The sequence below is a fragment of the Gambusia affinis genome, linkage group LG16 (assembly GCF_019740435.1).
Source record: "Gambusia affinis linkage group LG16, SWU_Gaff_1.0, whole genome shotgun sequence".
In the NCBI taxonomy this organism is placed as follows: Eukaryota; Metazoa; Chordata; class Actinopteri; order Cyprinodontiformes; family Poeciliidae; genus Gambusia; species Gambusia affinis.
This window is the reverse complement of record NC_057883.1, coordinates 322,864-348,155: the sequence shown is the minus strand read 5'-3', so window position 1 is coordinate 348,155 and position 25,292 is coordinate 322,864. Positions and strand designations below refer to the sequence as shown.

Below are 25,292 nucleotides of genomic sequence, written 5' to 3'. Positions count from 1 at the left end.
ATGCAACGGTGGTACCAGGACTTTTAAATCTCGCTCGTCAGTATACAGGGAGCTTTCCGTTGTTGTAACAGGTTTACGTCAGTCTGCCTTTCCTCATCAATATGCTCCCCGACAGGAACTCGCTGTAGGAGGTAAACAAAAAAAAAAAAGACTCTCATTGAATGTGACGAGATAGTGTTTAATAGAGATGAAATACCTACGCCTGAAGTTGCTCTGGCCCATGCTCATTTGAAACACCTCGCTCTTCTCATACCAAAGTATGATCCAGATGCTGAGATAGCACTTTTACTATGCAGAGAAATCACAAAGCACGAAAACAAGTAAATGGACATCCCAGCGCTCCCTTTGCCCAGTGCCTGGATCTGGGTTGGGTAATTGTGGGGTAAGTATGCCTCAACGCTCATAAGCCAACTGTCAACATATACAAAACGCACATTCTCTCCAATGGATGTCCATTTCTCTTCACTCCTTGTCCTAATAGCATCAGCCTCAAAGAAAAACCATGCTACGGCGGGGAGCACAAGAATAACCTTGTTAAACACAACTCAAAACTTCATGCAGCAGAAGAAAAGCTTGGAGAGAAAGTTTTCGAGCGCACAGAGAATGACAACCAGCGTGCCCTAGCCTCTGAGGATGAGACGTTCCTAAAGATAATGGAAAAGGAAGTTCATCAGGATGAAAATAACAACTGGGTCGCTCCTTTACCGTTCAAGTCCCCTCGCTTGCCACTTCCAAATAACAGAGATCAAGCACTGTCTAGACTCAGCTCACTGAGACACAACCTAAACAACAAACCCCAAATGAAAGAACAATTCTCAGAGTTTATGGACAAGCTGTTCAAGAACCATCATGCAGAGATTGCTCCACCCACCGTCGACAACACTGAATGCTGGTACCTGCCCATCCCCAGAAGCCCGTCCAGATATAGGTAGTTTTCGACTCTAGTGCAGAGCAGTGTGGTGTGTCACTCAACTCCTTACTGCTAACGGGCCCAGATCTTAATAATACCCTCCTTCTTGTGCTGATTTGGTTTAGGAAAGAGCTCATTGCAGCCACTGCTGGCATCCAGCAAATGTTTTACAGATTTTTAGTCTCACCAGACCACAGAGATTATTTGAGGTTGTTGTGGCATAAAGACAATGACTTGTCAAAGGAGGTGCAGGAGTACCGTATGCAGGTGTATGTTTTTGGTAACAGCCCTTCACCGGCAATATCCATCTATTGCCTACGAAGAGCCATTCAGAAAGGCGAGACAAAGTTTGAAACAAATACGAGACACTTTATTGAGAGACACTTCTACGTGGATGATGGATTGATTTCGATTCCTACTAAATCAGCAGCCATCGATCTGCTCAAATGAACATTTGAATCCCTGGCTAAGTCCAACCTCAAGCTTCACAAAATTGCAGTGTCTCAGTCATGCAAGCCTTCAAATCAGAAGATCTGGCCTCTGGCATCAAAGACTTGAGTCTTGGTATGACCCTTTACCAGATCAGAGAAGCCTAGGAATGTGCTGGAACATAGACACTGACACATTCACATTCAAGGTAGCTGTTAAAGACAAACGCTACACCTGCCGCGGGGTTCTCTCAGTAATTAACAGTATCTTTGACTCCTTGGGACTTGCATCTCCAGTCACAATAAAAGGCAGTCTTTTGCTACATGAACTCTCAAATGGAGTTGAAAACTGGGATGCTCCTCTACCTGCAGATAAAATGGACACATGGGAAACATAAAAATTATCCCACCAAGATCTGAGCAGCCTCAGAGTGCCATGCTGCTATGTGCCAGTCTCCCTTTCCAAGTCCACCTACACTGAATTGTGTGTTTTTTGTGACGCTTCAAGCTGGGCTACTGCAGCAGTAGCATACTTGAAAGCAGTCAATGCAGTGGGACAGTGTGAGGTTGGACTTGTGCTTGGAAAGGCAAAACTTTCACCACAACCAGAACCTACAATACCTCGCCTGGAACTCTGTGGAGCAGTTCTAGGAGTGGAGATAGCAGACTTCATGCTGGAAGAACTTGACCACAAACCAAACGCTGTTAAATTCTACTGTGAAAGCAGAGTAGTTCTTGGGTACGTGTGCAACGATGCAAAGCGCTTTTATGTCTACGTGCATAATCGAGTTCACAGACTACGCCACTCTACATCCCATGAGCAGTCGCACTATGTCACATCAGAGAAGAACCCAGCCGATCTAGCCACCAGGTCAATACCTGAATCCCAGCTCATGGACACAATGTGGTTCAGAGCAGTGGTCCCCAACCACCGATACCAATTGGTACCAGGCCGGCCAAGAAATAATTAAATGTGTCCATTCTATGTACTGAGTCTGGAGGAGCTTTATTTTGAAAATCCCAAAACGGATGCTGTCGGTTACGTCTTGCACGACAACATGCCGCAGAATGAGGCATCGACCTCGGTCCTTACAACGCGCACCCCTGCCCCCGTTGTAAGAAACAACGGCATCGGTCCTTACAACGAGCGCATACCCCCCAATACCCCCCCTTAATCTCCAGTCTGTTCAGAAGAATGCTTTTCCTGATGAATACACTTCTCTCCAAGCCAATCAAATAGTCCATAGCTCAAGCTCCATCGTAACTCTTGACCCTTATATGGATGAAGGTGTCATAGAAGGTGTCAAGGAGGCCGCCTCAAACATGCTTCATTGGACGAAGAATCCAATCATTCTCCCAAGCAAACATCATGTGTCAAAGTTGCTTGTCCTGCACTATCATACCATGATTGTGCATCAAGGAAGGCAGTTCACAGAAAGTGCAATTAGGCAAGCTGGTCTGTGGATGCAAAAGACTGGTCTCGTCTGTTATCCACCATTGCATAACGTAAAAGAAACTCAGGGGAAAACTAGAGACTCAGAAGATGGTAGATCTTCCACCTGAGAGACTCAATACTTGTCCTCCATTTTCGCATGTCGGGTTAAACGTGTTCGGCCCCTGGTCAGTGGCTACTTGACGCACACGAGGAGGAGCAGCAAAAAGTAAGAGGTGGGCAATACCTTTTACGTGTGTGACCACAAGAGGTGTACATATTGAAGTCATAGAATCCATGGACACTTCCAGCTGCATAAACCCAATACACAGATTCTTTGCAATACAAGGTACAGCAAAAAAAAAAATGCGATCAGATAGGGGTACCAACTTCATTGCAGCGAGTGTGGAGCTTGGAATGACACAAGCAAGCAAAAACCCTCTGAACATTGTCAACTATCTTCACGCTAACGGTTGCACATAGGATTTCAATCCCCCACATGCCTCCTACATGGGTGGTGTCTGGGAAAGAATGACTGGAGTGTAACTTGCAGAATACTGGATTCCATGTTCCTGCTGAACAAACACACCTGTCTGACATATGAAGTGCTTTGCACCTAGGCCTGTCACAATAACAAATTTTGCTGAGTGATCAATTGTCTCAAAATTATTGCGATAAACGATAATATTGTTTGAAGACCTTTTTACACGGATTTAATGGAAATGACGTAATAATGCATGTGATGTCCTGCCAAAGATAGATACACTTTATTTTCAAAAGAACAGTTAACGCTGGAACTGATAAAATAAACAAAACAACCAAAAACAAAACAAAAATGTACTTGAATAAAAATACCAAAGAGGAAATAAATACTGCATTCAACCAAAAGAGTGCAGAATATTTTGTCTGTATACCATATTGCCCTTCAGTAATCATTAGATTTAAATAGAGAAGATGGACGCATCTGACCTGACCTGATGCAATAGTTCACACTACACGTTAGTTCACACCTACATTTTCCCCTTACAACAATCTTAGAACGTTGATCGTTCTATGATTGTCGCTTGTGATTTCATAACCGATCATCCTGTAGTGTGTGGTGTGTTACAGTAGATCGTTGTGGCCACTCCGATCTAAATCAGGGGTTTTCCCCGACTGGGGGCTTAACGCAGTCTGTTGAATGTGACAGGTAGCCAATCAGAAAGCCGGATTCTCCTCCTGGTTTCTGAGGGGAAATTACAGAGGGGAATCCCAAACAGCTGACACAGCCCAACCCGAAGTCCAGTGGACATTGGAGATGATATGTGGAAACAACATTAATGTTTATAAAACATTTTGTGCAAAGAATATAGAAATGACGATGGGAGGAGTTGGAGTGAAATTGCTACACAGTTGATGAACCCGGTAACTTCTCAGCTGTTTTATGTTAACGTGACATAAATAGGTTATAATGATTTTCATTCAGTCAGGATGTTACACTGACACTAGAGCCACATGCATTGCAGGTAAAGCATTGATTAATGCCTGGTTTTACAATTAGTTAACTGGACTTGTAGCCATTATTTTGTGTTCATTGTTGGACACCACACGGCACGATCGAACACGATCGAACATTACACCTAGGATTTCTGTCGGGTAATGTGTGATCTCTCATGCTTTGAAAATGGACCGACAATCAGCTGACAGCTCTAAGATGGTGTAGTGTGAACTGGACATTACACTGAGGATATAAGGAACGGAGGGTCAGTGGAGAGCACCGGAATTAAGCCTTTTCTCATTCAGTGTCATCAACAGAAAGAGAAAAAGGCCAGAAGAGATGGGGGTTGTCAACGTTCATGTTGACAACCCCCAAGACAGACGGGCTAAAAAGCTCTCTAATATCTTAGAGACTTTTGGTCTAACACAACATGTCAAACAAGCAACACACACTCAAGGACACACACTGGACCTGATTATCAGTAAGGGTGTGAATATTTCCAATGTCTCTGTAACTGATGTCGCCCTGTCGGATCACTTCCTGTTATCTTTGAAAGTTGTTTATCCTTTAATCCAGTGGTCCCCAACCTTTTTATTACAGCGGACCGGTCAAAGCCTTCGTAAATTTTCACGGACCGGGGGGGGGGGGGGTGCATGCGCAAGAGCTGTCGCAAGACTCAACCCTCGGCATCCGGTGTACGATTTTCAAAATAAAAGCTCCTCCAGACTCAATACATAGAACGGAAATATTTTATTATTTCTTGCGCGGCCCGGTACCAATTGGTCCACGGACCGGTACCGGTCCGTGGCCCGGTGGTTGGGGACCACTGCTTTAATCCACTTGGACAAACAGCAACCATCACAAAACGTTCTTCACTGAAAACACAGCAGAAACATTTAATCAAATCTACTCTTCCTCCTCATCTTTAAGCTGTAATGACGTAGATAAGTTGGTAGATGATTTTCTGTCTAAAGCGGCGGTTTTCAAAGTGTGAGGCGCGCCTCCCCTGGGGGGCGCCAGAGCACTTTAGGGGAGGCGCGGTGCGAGGGAAAAAATAAACCGGAAAAGCTATCTGCTTGCTGTCTACTGATGTGAGAGAAACGCGTCTTTACGCATACACGATCAACTCTGTGGATTTAGGAAAAAGTTGGTACTGTGGGGTGCGCGTGTGGAGCGGGGATCAGTGGAAATGTTTCCCACCTTAGAGGATGTTTTGGCCAGTGATGTCAGTAACGTTACTGACGTCGGACCACTTTTTTCAGTAACGAGTAATCTAACGCGTTGCTATTTCAAATCCAGTAGTCAGACTACAGTTACTTATCAAAATCATTTTTGCGTTACTGTGCGTTACTGTCTTCTTTTGTTATTTAATCGTATTTCCTCTACTCGTCTTGTCGAGTGACCGATGACGTCTCTGTGCGACAGAAATGTAAACAATGGAGGGAGATGCGCATTTTGTTGGTGGAAAAACTGGAACTAGTTTGAGTTTCTGTCGACAAGTCCGATTATTATAAGCGGCTTTGGGCTTTTTTTGTTTTTTTAAAGTCGCTTGAAAATTTTACGAGTTGCTGGTTGCTCCTTTTTGGGCTCATTTTTGAACGTGAAGTTACTCATTTGGGGTTGGAAATAAGCAGAGACTCAATAAATCACAGAATTTGTCCGTCATTAAGGGAGTCTTACTCAGTCTCTCCTTGTTCATCATTTTCCGGATGATCCGTCCCGCTGTGTCTTTGTTAATGTCAAGTTAATGTATTACCTCTGAAAGACGTCGAGCTTCACGTTGCGCTCCAGAAAACCGCAAACATCGAGACCAATATGAACAGCGCAATAAACGTGAAAACAGCCACGAATAAACGTGTCCGTAGTTGGCAATAATTATAATGGCAAGTTAGCACCGTTATAATTATTAATATTACGGTAAGTGTCACAAATCTGTGCAACCATCTGAGCTGTGGAGCTGCAGGAGGAGCTCTGTGCGCTGACACCAAACGCAGGGCCGTAACGCAGAATCTGGAGGCTGGGGGGAGAGAGGGCTTTAAAATCCTTCTTAGAGTTTTCCATACAACAGTGAACCACACAAATTACCCATGTTTTTTGTTTTTTTTGTACAATCTCCTCTTCAGTTCAACCTTATCAGTGGAGACACATTGTTGATGTTACCATTATAAAATAGCTGACAATTAAGTATTAGCAAAGCTCAATGTGATTTTCACAGGAGGCGGAGCGTTGTTGTCAGCAGCTGCTGAAAGTAACTAAAAAGTTACTTTTAATGTTACTTAGTTACTTTCCAAATCAAGTAGTCAGTAATATAACTAAGTTACTTTTTCAAGGAGTAATCAGTAGTCCGATTAAAGTTACCTTTTCAAAGTAACTATGCCATCACTGGTTTTGGCCAGAGCGGGGCTGAAGGTGGGAGTTATTGCAACTGAACTGTGACATGGAGCTCATGTGTGGGGGGGGCGCAGCAGGCATTGTGCTCCTTGGAGGGGGGCTCACCCTTTCATACTTTGAAAACCCCTGGTCTAAAGTTTCAGATATCATTGATTCTATTGCCCCAATTAAAATGAAGGTTGTGTCTGGTAAGAAGAAATCTCCATGGAGAAATGCACAAACAGTTAGATCTGCAAGACAATGAAATGGCGTAAAACTCAACTTCACGTTGATTATGATATCTATAAAGAAAAACTACGTTACTATCATTTAACACTCAAACATGCAAGACAGGCTTTCTTTGCAGATGTCATAAACAAAAACATTAACAATGCTCCAGCTTCATTAGCAACAGTTGACAGACTCACAAACCCTCCTATCACGTTACCACCTGAATTTCAGTCTAATGCTGCCTGCAAGCAGTTTTCCAGTTTCTTTTCAGAGAAAATTAAAAAATATCAGAGGATTAATCTGCACATCCACTATAAAGTCAGAACCAACACTGAACCCAAACAAAACAAATACAGGAAAAATGACCCAATTTCAACTACTTAATTATAAAACCCTAGAGGAAATTATAAGTCAACTCAGCTCCAGTTCCTGCTGTCTGGATGTCCTACCCTCACATTTCTTTAAGAAAGTTCTGCCTGTTGTTGCTACTGATCTGATCCAAATAGTAATTCATGGCTCTCATCAGGCGTTTTCCCCCAGGCTTTGAAAACAGCAGTAATCAAACCACTGATAAAAAAGAACAATCTAGACAAATCACTAATGCAGAATTACAGGCCGACCTCTGACCTCTGACCTCCCATTCATCAGCAAAGTTATTGAAAAAATTGTGTAAACAGTTAAATAGCTTCCTAACGATAACCAACTGCTTTGGCTCCTTCCAGTCTGGTTTCCAATCTCACCACAGCACAGAGAGTGGCCTAGTCAAAGTGTTCAATGACATCCATATAAATACGGACTGTGGGAGAACCACAGTTCTGGTTCTGTTGGACCTCAGTGTTGACCATGACATATTACTGAATGGACTGGAGAGTTGGGTCGGACTCTCCGGTCCAGAGATTAACTGGTTTGAATCGTACATAAAGAACAGGGTTTTCTTTGTTTCAATTGGAAACTTCTCATCAAAGAGGTCAAAGGTCACATGTGGGGTACCTCAAGGTTCAATCCTAGGACCCCTCTTATTCAATATCTATATGCTCCCACTAGCTCAGGTTATAACAGGAAATAATATTAGCTACCATAACTATGCAGATGACACACAGCTCTACATTACGATGTCACCAGGTGACCTTTGATCCCATCCAATCACTGAACAGATGCTTAGAACAGATAAATGTGTGGATGTGCCAAAACTTCCTCCAGCTGAACAGAAACAAAACTGAAGTTATTATTTTTGGACCTAAAGAGGAACGATCTAGAGTTATAGATCTAGAGTTATAGATCTAGAGTTACAGATCTAGAGTCAATGCACAGCTTCAGTTATTACAACTAAAAACCAGCGATAAGGCCCGAAACCTGGGAGTAGTGATGGACTCTGACCTTAACTTTCAGAGCCACATAAAGACAGTTACAAAGACAGCCTTCTATCACCTGAAGAACATTTCCAGGATTAAAGGACTAATGTATCAGCCAGATCTAGAGAAACTCATCCATGCGTTTATCTTCAGTTGTATTGATTATTGTAATGGCGTCTTCACAGGTCTGTCCAACAAATCAATCAAACAGCTGCAGCTGATCCAGAATGCTGCTGCTCGTGTTTTCACTAAAACCAGGAAGATAGAGCACATAACACCAGTTTTAAAGTCACTCCACTGGCTCCCTGTAGCTCAAAGAATAGACTTTAAAATACTGTTGTTAGTTTATAAATCACTGAATGGTTTAGCACCACAATACATTAAAGATCTGCTGCTGTTGTATTAACCTTCCAGAACTCTCAGGTCTTCTGGTTCTGGTTCTGCTCTGCATCCCCAGAACCAGAACCAAACGAGGAGAAGCAGCATTCAGCATCTATGCACCAAAAATCTGGAACAAACTTCCAGAAAACTGTAAAACAGCTGAAACACTGACTTCCTTTAAATCTCAACTAAAAACCCACTTGTTTAGAGTTTTATTAGAAACATAATCAATTGCAAATTTATTGATGGAATCTGACTTGATATTGTGTTTTGATTGTTGATTCTATGTTGCATTGTGTTTTTGTGTTTGATTTGATGTAAAGCACTTTGAAATGCCTTGCTGCTGAAATGTGCTATACAAATAAAATGTGACTGATTGATTGATTGATAAAGCCGATAATTAAAATGACGTTGATAGTTTTAATTTATTGTATGAGTTATTGATTTATCGTGACAGGCCTCTTTGTACCCTAATGGCTGAAGTATGGTCTATAGTCAATGCAAGAACCTTGTTTCCTATCTCAACGGATCCTTCCTCACCATTCCTACTTTGTCCTGCAATGATATTGACCCAGAAGCAACAAGTTCCTTCTCCACCAGGAAATGTTTTGTGGAAAAGACATGCTCAAAAGTCAGTGGAAGCAAGTGCCAATGGGTTTTGGAGTTGCTGGAGGAACAAATATCTCAACACCCTCCAATAAAGACACAAGTGGCATAGATTGCACCGTGACCTTCAGCCAGGTGACATTGTGTTGTTAAAGCAAACTCAAGTACACAGAAACAAATGGACAATGGTCATCATCACAACCACTTTTCCACCAGTGACAGAAAAGTCAGGAAGGTGGAAGTGAGGACATCATTCCAGGGCATCTCTAAGACTTACTTGCGTCCCATCTCAGATGTTGTTATGCTCTTAGATACGGAAGTGACTGATGAAACGTAGTGGCGTCGGTAATGCCAGGCGGGGAGTGATCTGCCCAAAGCTAGAAGTTAGAAATATGTCTTGATAATTTAGTTTAAAAACTTCTATAGTATTGGTTCATCTGTGTTTTATTTTGAAGGCTAATTTTGAGATAGCAGTGCATTGTGGGTAGCAGAGGCAGTTAGGAACAGGTGTTTGTGGAGAGAAAGCCTGCCTATTAATGTACAAACTTCGCCTCCTGTGTCGTCAATCTTATCTAACACCTCCGAAAGAAATGGCTGTAAGTTCAATCTGTGTTGTGTTTGGTGTTATATGTTTTATTAGCATTTATTTAGAGATCGTTCTTTAAATGTGTTTATTCCAGTAATTAGACATGTCCCAAAAGTTTTTTTGCATAGTAATGATTGCTAATGTGACTGTTTCTTAACAACAGCTAAGGTTAATTCAAATTTATGTTTTCTGATATTAGAAGTTTATTCTGTGCATTTAGAGCTAATGCATATTTTATTTTCTGTTCTGTTTATAGTTTCACTCAATGCTTTTATTGAGCTTCCCTCACAATTGTAAAAAATTGTACCGGGAGACTCTCGGCTTCCTGGCTCATGAAAATTGAGTTTGGTTTGCTGTTAATCTGCGTTAACATACACGGTGTATCCAACACGTAGGGATAACAGTACAATGCACGTTGCGCAAAGTTCAGAAACAGGAAAATAGACATAGGACATAGAATGGAGCAACAAACTAGATGTGAATTAGTATAAGAAAACAGAGAATCCGACAAAGAACAAACTGACACTATTTTCAGATGAAAGGTAGAATAATATTGTGACATGGGTTTGTTAGGACCATATCTAGTACTAAGAAAGATATTTTACAGACCATAACAGTAAGGAACTTATCACTTATTTATGTTTCAGTGTTAGTGTCATGATGCTGTTAGGTGACTCCATGTCACTTTCAGTTTGACTCATTAGGACTTGATTAAAAACCAGCTTTGTTCTGTGTAATTTCTGTCTAGTAAAACTATTAACTTACAAATCAACAGACAGGTCTATATAAAGATATAATCCATGTTTCTGTCTCATATTTGTATGGCATTAAAGGGATCTGGAACTTTTGTTTTTCTACTGAAAGCACTGGTTTACACAGTAAATGCCATGTGGGTGAAATTTTATGGATGATATGTCCCATTCTCCTGAAGGCAGAACAGAGCTGCACCACTAGAACCTGACAGAAACTCTGAAGAGGAGTTCTGATTAATATAGTTGCAATTCTACCCATGTTCTAATGTTGCAAACACAGTCTTTTTGCAACATTTCAAAGTTTAAACTGGCATTGCTCTACATCTTATCTGGTCATTTTGTGGAAGACTTAGCAACAAACATCAGAAAATGTCACAGAACAAGTTTTCCACTCTGATTGGCTGCTGATTTTAAGTTGAATGCCCTTTCACTGCATTTTTCTTACATACCTTTAAAAAAGATTTTTATTCCCAAGGCTTTTTTGTTCTTTAGAAACTAATAATTCAGTAATGTGTTTCTCTTTTAAGGATTTTTGATGATAAGTACAGAAACAAATCAAGACAGCAACAATAATGCTAGCAATATTAATCATAAAATAATATTCAGTGCAAGTAGCTTACATCTTCTTTGATGGGGAACGGTGAGGGATCTGAATGGTGGATAAGGGGGCGCTGGCACACAAATGGTTGAAGGTTGAGAAACACCGATCTAAGTTGGAGAAATGTTGATTGCTGCTGAGCATGATAATTTAGGTTTCCAAAATGATATTTATACATCAAGTTATGTAACTTATAAACTAATGTGAATGTCTGGAAAGTGGCTTTCTTTAAAGTCTCCATCACGCAGAATTGACTGTGCTTCTATTGCCACGTTGTGACTTGAATATTGCGTCTCTAGGATTAGGGCTGGACGATCTAACTAGTATGCTCAATGTATCACGTGATTTTCAATTTAAGATTGTTAAAATGGCTTTATCACAACCATAGAGAATAAATAGCCAGTGTTGTTTATCTGATATGGCATGAATGCATCATTAATCTGAATGCCTCCAACCCCCCCCCCCCCCCCCCTCCCAACCTGAAAATTTTTGCCTGACATGCTGCTTGGAGCATGCGCATATAGATTCGGAGAGAGGAGTAGAAATGGCGACAGTGGGCGTTTCAGGTAAGAGGCTAAATGAGAAAGAAACAGAGTAAGATGAACTAGTTCCGAAGAGTAACAGCACTGGTTCAGTAATCTGGTAATGGTGTGGATTTTCTAAGGAGGATGTGGAACAAAATACAGTAATTTGTAAAACGTGTCAGAAACCCATTGCCACAAAATGTAGCAGTATGACAAATTTATTTCAAAGGCCATGAAAAATATTGCAGAATGTGAAAAGATTGGCAAAAAAAAGTATATGTGTGTACCTGTGGCTGGCTTCCCATCAGAAAGGGTATTTTGGACTAGTGGAAATGTGGTGCAATGTCACCGGGCCAAAAACACCACTTGGCCTCCTCCTCAGTCAAGGACTATTTTGAGCTTAATTATTGGGAAGTTTTCAAAAAAGGGTCAGATGTAGAGAGCTATACATCCGCTGTTCTGCACTGATGCTGCCCTATCCACTAAAACAGTCAAGGTTTTTTTTCTAATCCTAAACTGTGGACTGGTGGAACTGTGCAGTCTCTCCTCAGAGCTTGTGATGGTGCCTACAAGTCATCTGACAAACTAGCCTACAGGAAAGCCTGAAAGAGATCTGAAAACGAGAATGTGGCAGGACAAACGTAGGTACAGGCAACGCATTGAGAAGCAATGGTTGTTACTGTTGTTATTAACAACAAGCCACAGAATATATGTGAGCGACTCAGGACTATGACAGACTACAAGAGCACCAGCCAGCGAATCAGTTGATATCCCGCTCTTCCTGATACATTGAAAAGTTTCTCTACATCTGACATCTAGTGGTGGCAGAGGAAGCAATCCTCCTGTTCATCTAGACCAGTTCATCTAGACCAGTGTTTCTAGACCAGTTCTTCTAGACCAGTTTATCTAGACCAGTTCATCTAGACCAATGTTTCTAGACCAGTTCATCTAGACCAATGTTTCTAGACCAACTTCATCTAGACCAGTGTTTCTAGACCAGTGTTTCTAGACCAGTTCTTCTAGACCAGTGTTTCTAGACCTGTTCATCTAGACCAGTGTTTCTAGACCAGTTCATCTAGACCAATGTTTCTAGACCAGTTCAACTAGACCAATGTTTCTAGACCAACTTCATCTAGACCAGTGTTTCTAGACCAGTTCTTCTAGACCAATGTTTCTAGACCAGTTCATCTAGACCAATGTTTCTAGACCAATTCATCTAGACCAGTGTTTCTAGACTTGTTCATCTAGACCAGGGGTGTCAAAGTCAAATGGACGGAGGGCCAAATAAAAAATTTAGCTACAAGCCGAGGGCCGGACAATGTTTCTAGACCAGTTCATCTAGACCAATGTTTCTAGACCAACTTCATCTAGACCAGTGTTTCTAGACCAGTGTTTCTAGACCAGTTCTTCTAGACCAGTGTTTCTAGACCTGTTCATCTAGACCAGTGTTTCTAGACCAGTTCATCTAGACCAATGTTTCTAGACCAGTTCAACTAGACCAATGTTTCTAGACCAACTTCATCTAGACCAGTGTTTCTAGACCAGTTCTTCTAGACCAATGTTTCTAGACCAGTTCATCTAGACCAATGTTTCTAGACCAATTCATCTAGACCAGTGTTTCTAGACTTGTTCATCTAGACCAACTTCATCTAGACCAGTGTTTCTAGACGAGTTAATCTAGACCAATGTTTCTAGACCAGTGTTTCTAGACCAGTTCATCTAAACTAGTGTTTCTAGACCAGTCTATCTAGACTAGTGTTTCTAGACCAACGTCATCTAGACCAGTTCATCTAGACCAGTGTTTCCCAACCCTGGTCCTCAAGGCACACTGTCCTACATGTTTTAGAGGTTTCCCTGCTTTAATGTGCCTGATTCAACTGATTGCAGTTCAACAAACGCCTGTTAATCAGTCATCAATTGAAATCAGCTGCACTGAAGCAAGGAAATACCTAAAACATGCAGGGCAGTGTGCCTTGAGGACCAGGTTTGGGAAACACTGATCTAGACCAGTGTTTCTAGACCAGTGTTTCTAGACCAGTGTTTCTAGACCAGTGTTTCTAGACCTGTTCATCAAGACCAATGCTTCTAGACCAGTTCATCTAGACCAGTGTTTCTAGACCTGTGCATCTAGACCAGTGTTTCTAGACCAGTGTTTCTAGACCTGTGCATCTAGACCAGTGTTTCTAGACCAGTGTTTCTAGACCTGTTCATCTAGACCAGTGTTTCTAGACTTGTTCATCTAGACCAGGGATCTCAAACTCCAGGCCTCGAGGGCCGCAGTCCTGCAGTTTTTAGATGTGCCACAGGTACAAAACACTGGAATGAAATGACTTAATTACCTCCACCTTGTGTAGATCAGTTCTCCAGAGCCTTAATTATTCTATTCAGCTGTGGTGCAGGAGAGGCACATCATATATCTTAATATATGATGCAACCAGAAATAAAAATATTAGTCTCTTAATTCACATATTGTTGTTTTTCTTTGTTCATACTAATGAGTGCTGCTGTTTGGTAAATGTGACTGGCCATGACAAAGCCATGACCACATCTACTTGGGTATTTTGAATTATTTACAGATTCTGGAAATGTGGAGTCAACTTTCTAATGATGTCAAATACAAGGAAATAAAAAAAGAAGTTGTTCTTTACTGCCAAGTGTTAGTCATTAATAACATATAGGACTACTTGTGATTTAGAAGCACAATTAAAGAAAAATAGACTTGAGTTGCTTTATCAGAAACAAAAAAATATTATCTGCATTAAAAATAAAAATAATTAACCCATTCCTATCAATTGTATTTATTTAATTTAGTTTAATATTTTTAAATAAAATAATTGCCATTGGCCTTAAAGCAGAGCATCAGCTGAAGAATTGGGTCTTTTGGAGCAGCAGCTTGTAACTTTTATAAACATCTTGGGGTTTGTTTGAGGGAGTTACATATTTGTTATACCTGTAAAACTACCATTATGTCCTGATAGTACACCATTAAACAGATACTCTGTAAAACAAATAGTTCCTTTGCCTTTTTCCTGCTGCCACCTACAGAAATACACAACTCCACCAAAAACAACCAATCAGAGGAAGATCTCAGCACTGTCACTTAACCTACTGTATGTGCTGCTCATACCCTCCCTCTTTCTGTGTGTTACTCTATAGATGGTTTACAAACAAACCATCTATAGCATTCACCTGCTATGAATGCTAAGGCCAGTTATTGTGGCCACCAATGATGGTGGATAAACAGTTAGCACATTGAGCTGTATTGAGATGGGCTCTGTTTCTAACCATGTCTATGGAAGACAGATGTGACTGTGTCATGTTGATGATTACAGATATGGGTAACATTTTGCCTGGTACTGATAAGATTTGTATGCATTTCCCTCCCAACCAACTTTTGTAGAGTACTTTTTACTTTTTTTAGTCAACTTTATTTTTTAACTGTTGCTGTTCAAGTTTATCAATGTTCTGTTACATTGTAAATAAAATACCTGCTTAAAAACACCAATGAAAATACAGAAAAAACAACTACTTTGAAGGTAACTAGAAAAGCACAACATGGTTAAGATTTTTCCAAGAAAATAAATGAAATAACCGATTTTAGTGTTGCTGAGAAGTCATACCTGTGGAAAATAAGTCCAAGTTTTCTCTCCACTGGGCCACAGCGGTTGGTGCACTTGGAAACACTGCAGCGAATCATCTTCCTTTTAGATCTGTTGACACACGTCTGGCAGCTGGAGATCCAGCTGGCCAGGTCTCGACTCAGGCTACCCCAGTAGTAGTGCTTAGAGATCTGTCTCTGGCAGATTCCCTGCCCATAGTGGCCCTGGTTGTCATGGAACTGCTGTAGGATGGAATTGACCTGGAAGACGTGACAGCTTTTAGCTTTGTCCATGTTACACTTCTTTGTAAATGCTGGAATTATTACTTATTTATTATTATTTTATTCAATCATTTAACTTGCCTTTGAGAGTTGCTATTTTTTAAATTTCATTGTGCTTTCTTTCGTGCACTATAGCAATTTAATTAATTCTGATTCAGACTTGAGGTTTGTGTTGCTGTATAATTGCGTATCTGGATTTGCAACATTTCTTGTTTAAAATATACAACACATTTTAGCAGTCTGGTGCTTCGTAGTTCTGTGCCTATTTGAAATCATACCACAGCAACTTCCAGTCTGCACACCTTGACTATGTAATATTAACGAAACGCCTCCTGTTATAAATCCTACGCAATACTGATTGATCCATTGGTATTTAATTGACCTCTTCTCTGCTGCGTGGGACTCTGAGAGGCGGAGAGACTCTGGTGTACATCAACAGTCCGTCTGAAACAGAAAGTTGAATCCCTGTTTTACTTCTTCTAAAATGAAATAATTCTAATAATGTATGAATCACATATTCCAGCCTGGTGTTGTCTCCACTTACCTATCAGACTGAAACGCTTGGCCATTCTTTTTAAAGCTGACCTGCTTCTTTTGCCCTGCATAGGTAGTACCCTGGTGCTTAAGTACCTACAGTATGGTGATAAACCAACAGGATCAAATGAAATTAAACATTGCATCGGTCCTCTGTTATTATTCAATGGTTATACCTGGCAATATGGTTGTAAGTAATGAAGCCTGGCTCAACAGCTGTCCTCCTTCGGTGTTCATTCATTATTCTGGCAGCCCTGCAGTCCGGTGCTGGGCCTGGCAGGCAGTACTGATGTTCCTGAAGCTGCAGCGCTGCTTCAGACAGACTGACATGATGAGCGCTGTGGTCGATGACTGCAGCAGCAGCGGCTCCTTTGAGTTCATCTTTCCATATGTTGGAATAACTGAAATTTTCATCTGATTCCACAGACACCTGAACATTAAGGAGAATTACCTAATACAGATTTACAAGAATTCCTATCCCAAGTCCAATCCAGGTCTTAATTTTATTACCATTGTTAATGTTCAGTTTTTATGTACAAAGTCAACATTGAGGAACTGTGCTATAATGTGACACCACAGAAAGGACCAATCATCAATGTTATCCTTAAATGACCCACCAATGCCAAATGCATCGTTAAACTCAGTGATGTGCAGTGACAGTCAGGATCAATGAGGCACAACTTCCCCAGAACTGGATGTATAAATCCAAGATCGAACATGAAATCCTTTATTTCAGTGTTGACATTAACTGATTAAAGCTTTAATCTATTCCATACAATCCAACAATGTTGCAAAATATATATAGATAGATGTAGATTAACCTAACAAATAATTTTTTTTGTTTTAGTGTTTTCCTCGGCTGATGTCTCTTTTCTGAATAATATTGAAAATCTTGTATTATCTTGCTTCATTTTCATATGAAGTTCATCCACCTGTCCTTCTCAACAAATATCACTGTCACTTTGTCTTAAAAATATTCTTGTTTGTCTCTCATTTTCCTTTCATTTAGAAAAATCTGGCAGCTTTAATGAAGATGATTAATAAGAAGGTGAGTCCTTGAATGGTTTTATTCTGGTGTTCTGTCAGATCATCACAGGCTGTCAGAATAACATATATGCAATGAGTACGTATCCACGCAAACGCTTTAAGAGTTCTGCGACATTTAGAGAAACTGTCAACAAGACACGATAAAAATAAGTCAATAAATTGTTTCAATGATAAGTAGATGGATATACATGCATTGTCATGGTTTCAAAGTGTATTTAAAGCAGGGACTGGCTACAGCTGCAGTCAACTACACCGTGTTCCAAATTATTAAGCAAATTTGATCTAAGTGTCATAAAGATCAAATTTTTTGTTGTGCTATTAAATTTATAGATGGTATTGTGTGTCAGGACTCTTTGAATCACTATAATTAATGTCAGAGAGCTGGTTGATCAGTTTGTCTGGTGAGATCAATTAAAAGAAATCTACTTAAGAAGGATGTTCCACATTATTAAGCAGGCCACAGGTTTCAAGCAATATGAGAAAGAGAAAGGATCTCTGCTGACCAAAATCATCAGATAGTGAAGTGCCGAATGACAAGGTATGAAAACATTAGATATTAGGGTAGGGTAGGGTTAGGGTTAACCTAACCTAACCCTATCTGTGCCTTCAGTAGCAAAATCATCTTTATGCATGACAATGAATACCACTGTGTCATTGGCTGCTATGGGCATGAAAGGGGAGAAACTCATGGTGTGGTCACCATCCTCCTATGACCTCTGACCTCAACCCTATTGAGAACCTTTGGAGTTTCCTCAAGCGGAAGATCTGAGGATGGAATCCAGTTCATATCAAACAGCTCTGGGAAGGTTTTCTGACATCCTGCAGAGAAATTCAAGCAGAAACCTTCCATAAACTCTCAAGTTCAATGGATCAAGAATTGTTCCGTGATATCAAAGAAGGTTCTATGTTAATATGGAACTCGGTCTGTTAAGATGTTTTTGATTGAAATAGCTTTTAATTTTAGTACATGTGATCACTTAATGCTGCACATTCAAAGAACGAATGTTTGCAGTTCTTTAGAATCCAGAAAACATTTAGAAAATCTGCTGTGCAAAATAATTTGGAACAGAGCATTTTGAGGGTTTTTTTTTTTGTTGAAAATAATACTGTTCTCAATGGGAGCTTTGTTCAGTAAAATTTGATTTATACTGTATTAGTTCATGATTTGAAAATTATACTGACCATCTGTCATGATTTGAGTTTTTTTGTGTTTAAGTTTCTGTATCTTCTGAGTCTCTGTGTTTTCCTGTCCTCCCCTTGATTAGTTCCCAGGTGTGTCTCGTTCCCTGATTACTTCCTGTGTATTTAATGTTACCTGTATTTCTGTGTCTTTGTCGGGTCCTTGTCTCGTCTTGTCTTACCTGTCTATCTGTTGCGTTGTTTAGTTTGTCGTCTTGTCCATTTGTTGACCAGTTGCTACCAGCGTTGAGCCTTAGCTTTCTGCTCAGTTGTGCTGCCTGGTTTTTTGGACTTTGTACTTTGGACTCCATTAAAGATCATCATACTTCATCCCAACATGGGTCCTCAGTGTTTTCCTCACCACCACTCACCACACTTCATGACACCATCATTTGCATTGACCATTTAAGAAAATGTGAGAAAATATCACTTGCATAATAACTTGGAACACACTGTGCAAAACACACCCCATTTAAAACCTCCCTGTTTGTGGTTAACTAGTTAGTTCGATGGTCTAACTAGTTAACCTTTGAGATGGGATGTCATACAGCTGTTAAAGTGTATGTCGATATGCAGTGCTGCTTGAAAGTTTGTGAACTAGTTGAGTAATTTAGATTTTTCTTTTTTTGAACCATGATTTTCTTATTTTCTCGTAACCAGTTTTTGTATACGAGATGTCAGCGTTATGTTCATTGATTCCATTTGCTTGTTTTGAGGGAAATGTGTGAATTGCAAGCAGACTAAATGAAACATGGAATCAGAGCATCTGCAAAAGTAAATGAACCACAGCTGCACTGGTAAAGACAATCAGGTAAAAGACTCAGGTGAAACACATTTGAGTGCTCGAGTAATCAGTTAAGCAGATCAATCAAATGAGACATCTTTGAGAAAGGTTTTGAGGTGCACTGGTTAAAAGGGGAGGAAACCAACTAAACCACTGTTGTGTCAAGGCATAAAGACCAGATCAACAATGCCGAGAGGAAAGGAGACATCTGAGGACATCAGGAAGAAGGTGATGACAGTCCATTGGTCTGGGGAAAGCTAAAGGCGATCTCCAAAAGATTCCAGCTTCATCCATCCACTGTGAGACAAATCATTTACAAATGGAGGGCACTAGGCATTAGTGATGGTCAAATGAAGCCTCATGAAGCTTCCCGGTCCATTGCTTTACCCAAAGGTTCATCACTCGATGCTTCATTCATTTCTCACTAGTGACATCTGCTGTTCAAACTGTGACAGCCTTGTTACTCAGACAGACATATTTAAAAACAATTAGTTAATGCAATATTGTCACAAAGGTTTTTGTCAAACTCACGTTTAGTAACAGGAGAGTTAATTAAATCCTATTTAACTAATGTTTTTAGTTATTAAAATTATTTGTAGTCAATCCTGGTATATGTTTACTGTCAGTGGCTGTTTTCTTTTGTCCCTGACTGATTTGACAATAGACATTTGTTTTAATGTATTCAGAGTGCAGCTTGTTGGGGCAGACAGTTTTCTTTGAGTTTTGATTTGCCTCCTGAAAAACTAAAATTCTCAAAATTTCTCTTTTTCTTGGATTTCTATTGGCTCTCTGATCTGATCCCTCATATTTCTACTCACCAGGCCAGAATTGTACTTTTCCAACAGCTTTAAGTCTGTTTCTGCTGTTTAAGACTGATATATTTTTGCAAAACAAAGAAATAGTGGAAATTTCAAGAAGGTGAGAATTTTTTGAGGTGAAGGGTTTAATTATTGTTATTTAAGAATGTTGTGAGTGAATCATCTCAAGTATTCCCTGATCTCAGATATTTTTCTTCTTGCTGGCTCTAAGTTTATTTGTGTAGCACATTTCAGCAACAGTGCAGTTTCAAAGTGCTTTACATAATAAAAAACACACAAATATAAAGTCACAAAATATACCATAATCAACCATTGAGAAAACCAATAACAAACATTACATTTTGATGAGTGCCATCATCAAAATCATTAATACACATGAATTATAAAAGGTTCCTTTTATTTTGGCCACTACTGAAGACAAATACTGATGCGATCAAGCAGCGGCTCATCACGCTTTTATTTTGAAAACCGACACGCAAAATGAAGCAGTCACGTGACCCAGGCAATGCGAGGCCTAATTTGTTGCCAGTCACGTGGTTTTCAACAAGACGACACAAGCCTCGAAACGGGGCTTCATCGGACACGCCCCCTTATTACTCGGTACAAGCCTCGAAGCCTGGCTTCAGATAGACCATCACTACTAGGCATCACCACAACTCTGTCCAGAAGTGGACGGCCATCAAAACTCACACAAGGAAGCACCAGAAAAATAATAATGCAGGTAAAGGCCAAGCCACGCATCACCTCTAGGGAGTTGCAGACTCTCTGTCAGCGTCTGGGATAAATGTGCATGCATCTACAATCAGGTGAAATATCAATAGATATGGCCTTCATGGGAGAGTTGCTAGAAGGAAGCCTCTGCTCTCAAGAAAGAACAAATCCGACTGTTTAAAATTTGCCAGAGAGCACTTGGACAAACCAGAGGTTTTCTGGAAGTCCATTCTCTGGATGGATGAGTCCAAAATTGAATTATTTGGCCACAATCACAGGCGTCATGTTTGGAGAAAAGTAAACACTGCATTTAAAGAGAAGAACCTCCTCCTAACAGTGAAGCATGGTGGTGGAACTGTGAAAGTCTGGGCCTGCTTTTCTGCCTCCGGACCTGGACGACTCCATATAATACAGGGAACCATCAATTCCCAGGACTATCAACAAATCCTTGACTAGAATCTCCTGACATCAGTCAGGGAGTTGAAGCTGGGATGGAAATGGATTATGCAACAAGACAACGACCCAAAGCATTCCAGCAAAAATGCCAAAGAATGGCTTAAGAGAAAGAAGATTGGCACTCTGGATTGGCCCAGTCAAAGTCCGGATCTCAATCCCATAGAAAAGCTGTGGCAAGACCTGAAAGAGGCAGTACATGCCAGATGTCCCTCCAACCTCACTCAACTGGCAGAGTTCTGCAAGGAGGAGTGGACAAAAATCCCAAAAAGCAGATGTGAGACACTCGTTTGTGGTTACAGAAGGAGCTGCCACGAAGTACTAACTGAAATTGTTCACATACTTTTGCACTTGGCAGATTTGCTGTTTTTTGACCAATAAAATACTTTGATTGAATAAATAATGAGAACATGTATATTTTTGTCTTTGTTTCCCTTATTTGGAAGGTCTGCTTTACAATTTGTGATTTGGATGTTTATTGTACATGATTATAATGATTTTTCTTTAGAAAACAATGACCATGTTCGGGTGGTTCACAAACTTTCAAGCAGCACTGTAACTTCTAATGTTATGTTGCTGATTAAATAAAAGCACATTGTAATCACAGCATTTACTTCTCTGATCCATATAGTCGTCGGTTTGTGCTACATGTATGACGATCTGACAGAACACAGGCCTTATTTTCTGTATTTTCCAGTTGTTGTCAAATGTCTTAATGAGTAGAAGAACAACAACTCTTGTAGTTGCAGGGCTCAGCACTATAGATTCCTTGTATTTCAACAAGCAGCACATGAATTCAGCGATTTTGACCATAAAAATATTATTACCAATAAAACAACTATAAAGGAAAGTCAAACTGATTTTCTCTCATCATTGTTAGCGTCTATTTTATTGCGTCATCTGCCCTGACTGATTAAAATGCTCCAGCACCACAGTGTCACCTCATTTCCATGGGCTGTTACAGGCAGTAAGGTTGGGGCAGCATCCGGAGACAGCACCAGCTGGCCCTCCTCAGTGAGTGTAAAGCAGGACATTTCAAAGTGTCTGGAGCAGATGTAGGAGTTGGTGCGTAGCGAGGCTTCGTCCCTTTGAGCCACCTGCAGCCACTTCTTGCGCTGCTCCTCATCCTTAGGAAACCTGCAGGGCATAAAGGAGAACCAACTTTACTGAATTAACAAACAACACACAGCTTTGTGTATAGGGTTCATGGTTCTCTTTGACTTATTGTCAACATTATATCAATGATGAGTGATGAATGAATTAAATACATCTCACTGCCCAGTTTTCAAAGCAGCTGGTCAGACAGAGATTTAAAGGAGCAGAAAGAGTAAATGAAGTGGATTAGCTGCACTTGAAAACAAATGATGGTCTCTTCAGGGACTTGTTGCTGTGGAATATTGTTGTCATACAGCTCCAGTTTTCAGCCAGAGACCTCTCAGATTCTTTACAAGACTGGTTGCTACTGGAAACAATTTCATCCCACAAGATCCACATCCACGGCAACGTTTTGAAGATACTTGAATGCATTTAATATCCCTCTTTAGAAATGTAATTAATTGAATTGAAGTGTGATTTTGATGAAGAACATTTAACATTCTGTTGAATCAGGGAATGTAGTGCTGAGGAGAGTGTTTTGTTATATTTTTAAAGGTCTGACCTGTGAAAGGTGAGCTCAGGGAAAGCGTAGCTGGAGGCATCGCAGCCATAAACCAGGCAGAACAGAACAGCTGGTTGGAAAGGAGGAGGAGGAGGGCGGCTGTGACAAACCGGGCAAGCTTTGACCCAGTTCTTCACAGTCTCCGTCACTCCAACCCAGTAGTACATCAGCTAGAAAAACACAAAGATAAAATCTAGTAGTAAGTTTTTAACACTTACTACAGTTTTAGATAAATGACGCATTATTCCACTCACCATTATTTCTCTCACTACCCGTTCTCGGCCGGCATGGTTGTTGTCGTCATGGTAACGTGTCAGAATCTCCCGAATCTCTTTTTCACTTCTGACAACACGAAGGAGGCGGCCTCGATAAGGTCGCATCAAAAGGCCATCTGGAGGAGAGATTATTTTACAGATTTAGTCCCAGCTAGTTTGAATGATTTAATTCTTTTTGGCTTGTGGACAGAGGTGTATCATTTAAAATTTTCATTTATTGTATGTTAAGGTAGATGTAAAGAGCAGATAAAACAGAGAACTGTTGAGAGATATCAATCCTAAGCAGTACATTATGAAAACTGGTGAGCAACTTAAAAACTTTCCTCAAATCATGTCTGTGTTGAATCTTTAACAGAATGCTGGTTGAAAACAGTGTTTTATGTGAGTCACCTTAGCTTTCATGAAAGATTAACAAGAAACTGCAAAAGATGAATTTGCCACAAAGAAACTCACAACAGACTGAATCAAAATCAAATTAAAACATTTAACAGCCTTCACCTCTGTCACAAATTTATAGCACTGTCAAATGGCATAATGCGCATTCTGGTAATATGTTTCTGCTAATTATTGTATGATGAATTTGAATTTAAACTAAAAAGAAATAACTTGTTAAAGAGTTTTAACCAATCCAGGTCAATCTAATTTGAGGTGTTATCTTAATATTGGAATAAATTGGGTAAAGATGCAATGCCTCATTCATTGACTTTACACTTTTGTCACCATTCCAAATACTAATTGGAGTACCTTTGTAGATGAATCGTTTGCAGGCAGCTTTGATTCCTTTTTTTAAACTTTTAGAAGAATTTTCTCCAAACTTTCCAGTTTGAAAAAAATATTCCAATTTATCCAGAAACCCAAACGAAGGCATCTGTAAGAAAGAAGAGAGAGACAAGTAGAACTAGTGAAACATATTATAACTGCAAGGCAGGTGAGGTCTTAATGCTATGTATTTGGTTGACAAATAACATTAATATAACCCTATTTTCAAGAAAACTTCCACTACAGCTTACCATGTTTAAAATACTGACCAACAAATGATAGTACCACCCATGGAGCACAGAACTAAAAGGTAAAAAGCTCAAATTTGAGTCCATAATAGCTAGTGCTTCACCTGGCTAGTGTGCAGTGCCATTTTATATTCAAATGTAGAAGTTTCCAACTGTTAACCATTCCCACCTTAGAACGTCTTTCGTCCGGTCAACAACAATCTTCATAACACCGAAAGCAACTTTAGATCAAATCCCAGCACGTATTTCATCATTTTTCAGCCAAATCTTTGTCGTGTAGAACAGTTTTCACTCTCTTAATCGAAAAGTACATCAAATTTGTCAAAAGTAACATATATTGATACTAAACAATGAATAATTTTAGCATTTGGTTCCGTGAAGACTTTAGGTAGCAACGGTGAACCTGTGACTTCCGGTAAGAAAATTTTCAAAAGAAAAGTCTTAATGTCCGCGCCAGCAATTTTTTATTTTATTTTATTTATTTATTTATTTGTTTGTTTGTCGTTTTTGTTTTGTTTTTTGTTTCTTTAAATCTATTTCATTTACCTACTGTAATTTTTGTTTGTTTATTATTTTTGTATTGTCTTATGTGTTAGTGTCTCTGACGGGATGGATCGAAACTGTGAAACTTGCCAAGATGAGAAAAAGAGCATCCGGCTGCAAGCTTCCGTCTCTGGCCACTCCACTTAAAGGCCCGGTCAGAATACTCCCACTGCACCCTACGTCCCTCTATGAAGTATGGACTCAAAGTGGACAGAAGAGTTCGAGTGCGCAGGTTACTAGCGTGCAAAAAAAATGAGAATTGGGACAGTACCCCTCGGTGTCATAAATTTGACATCCAGAATAGCGAGACTTCTCACTATTTAGGCATTTATGTTTCTAAAAAAATAAATAATCTATTTTAAATATACAGATGTACAGTATTTACTTTATTCCTCAGAGGGTTAATGGTCGTTTTCTATGAAGAACCGACAGTAATAAAGAGAAAAGCAGTGAAGCTGGTCAGAGTTCTGAGCTGTAGTTTTGTACCGACAATGTAAAACAGCAGTACATTAGCCTGATGTGATGTGAATTTAAATTTTCGTTTTAATTATTTAAAAAAAATTAACAAAGTTTATGCGTGGATATTAGTTTACATATTTTGACTGCATTACGGCCACCGTACATTACCTAAATTCAAAAGATTACACAGTTAAAAAAATGAAGTGCCAGAATGTAATTATATATATATATATATATATATATATATATATATATATATATATATATATATATATGTATATATACTTGGTTGTGGAAC

The 25,292-nt window shown here is 39.8% G+C and overlaps 1 protein-coding gene across 3 annotated transcripts in view; it reads right to left on the bottom strand.

Annotated features, from left to right (window-relative positions):
* LOC122845596 overlaps positions 1 to 24,430 on the bottom strand; it is a 44,643-nt gene extending 20,213 nt beyond the window's left edge. The window contains exons 1-9 of one of the 3 annotated variants that reach the window (XM_044141867.1): positions 24,162 to 24,430; positions 23,730 to 23,853; positions 22,965 to 23,101; positions 22,711 to 22,880; positions 21,995 to 22,190; positions 16,238 to 16,491; positions 16,072 to 16,157; positions 15,910 to 15,971; positions 15,268 to 15,506 (exon numbers count right to left, since the gene is read on the bottom strand). In XM_044141867.1, coding sequence (XP_043997802.1) covers positions 15,268 to 15,506; positions 15,910 to 15,971; positions 16,072 to 16,157; positions 16,238 to 16,491; positions 21,995 to 22,190; positions 22,711 to 22,880; positions 22,965 to 23,101; positions 23,730 to 23,853 — 1,268 coding nt within the window. In that variant the 5' untranslated portion in view covers positions 24,162 to 24,430. Of the gene's footprint in view, positions 1 to 15,267; positions 15,507 to 15,909; positions 15,972 to 16,071; positions 16,158 to 16,237; positions 16,492 to 21,994; positions 22,191 to 22,710; positions 22,881 to 22,964; positions 23,102 to 23,729; positions 23,854 to 23,995; positions 24,099 to 24,161 lie in introns of those variants that run through there. The other 2 variants (XM_044141866.1, XM_044141865.1) reach the window with 2 other exon arrangements.
* Between the last annotated feature and the right edge of the window lie 862 nt (positions 24,431 to 25,292).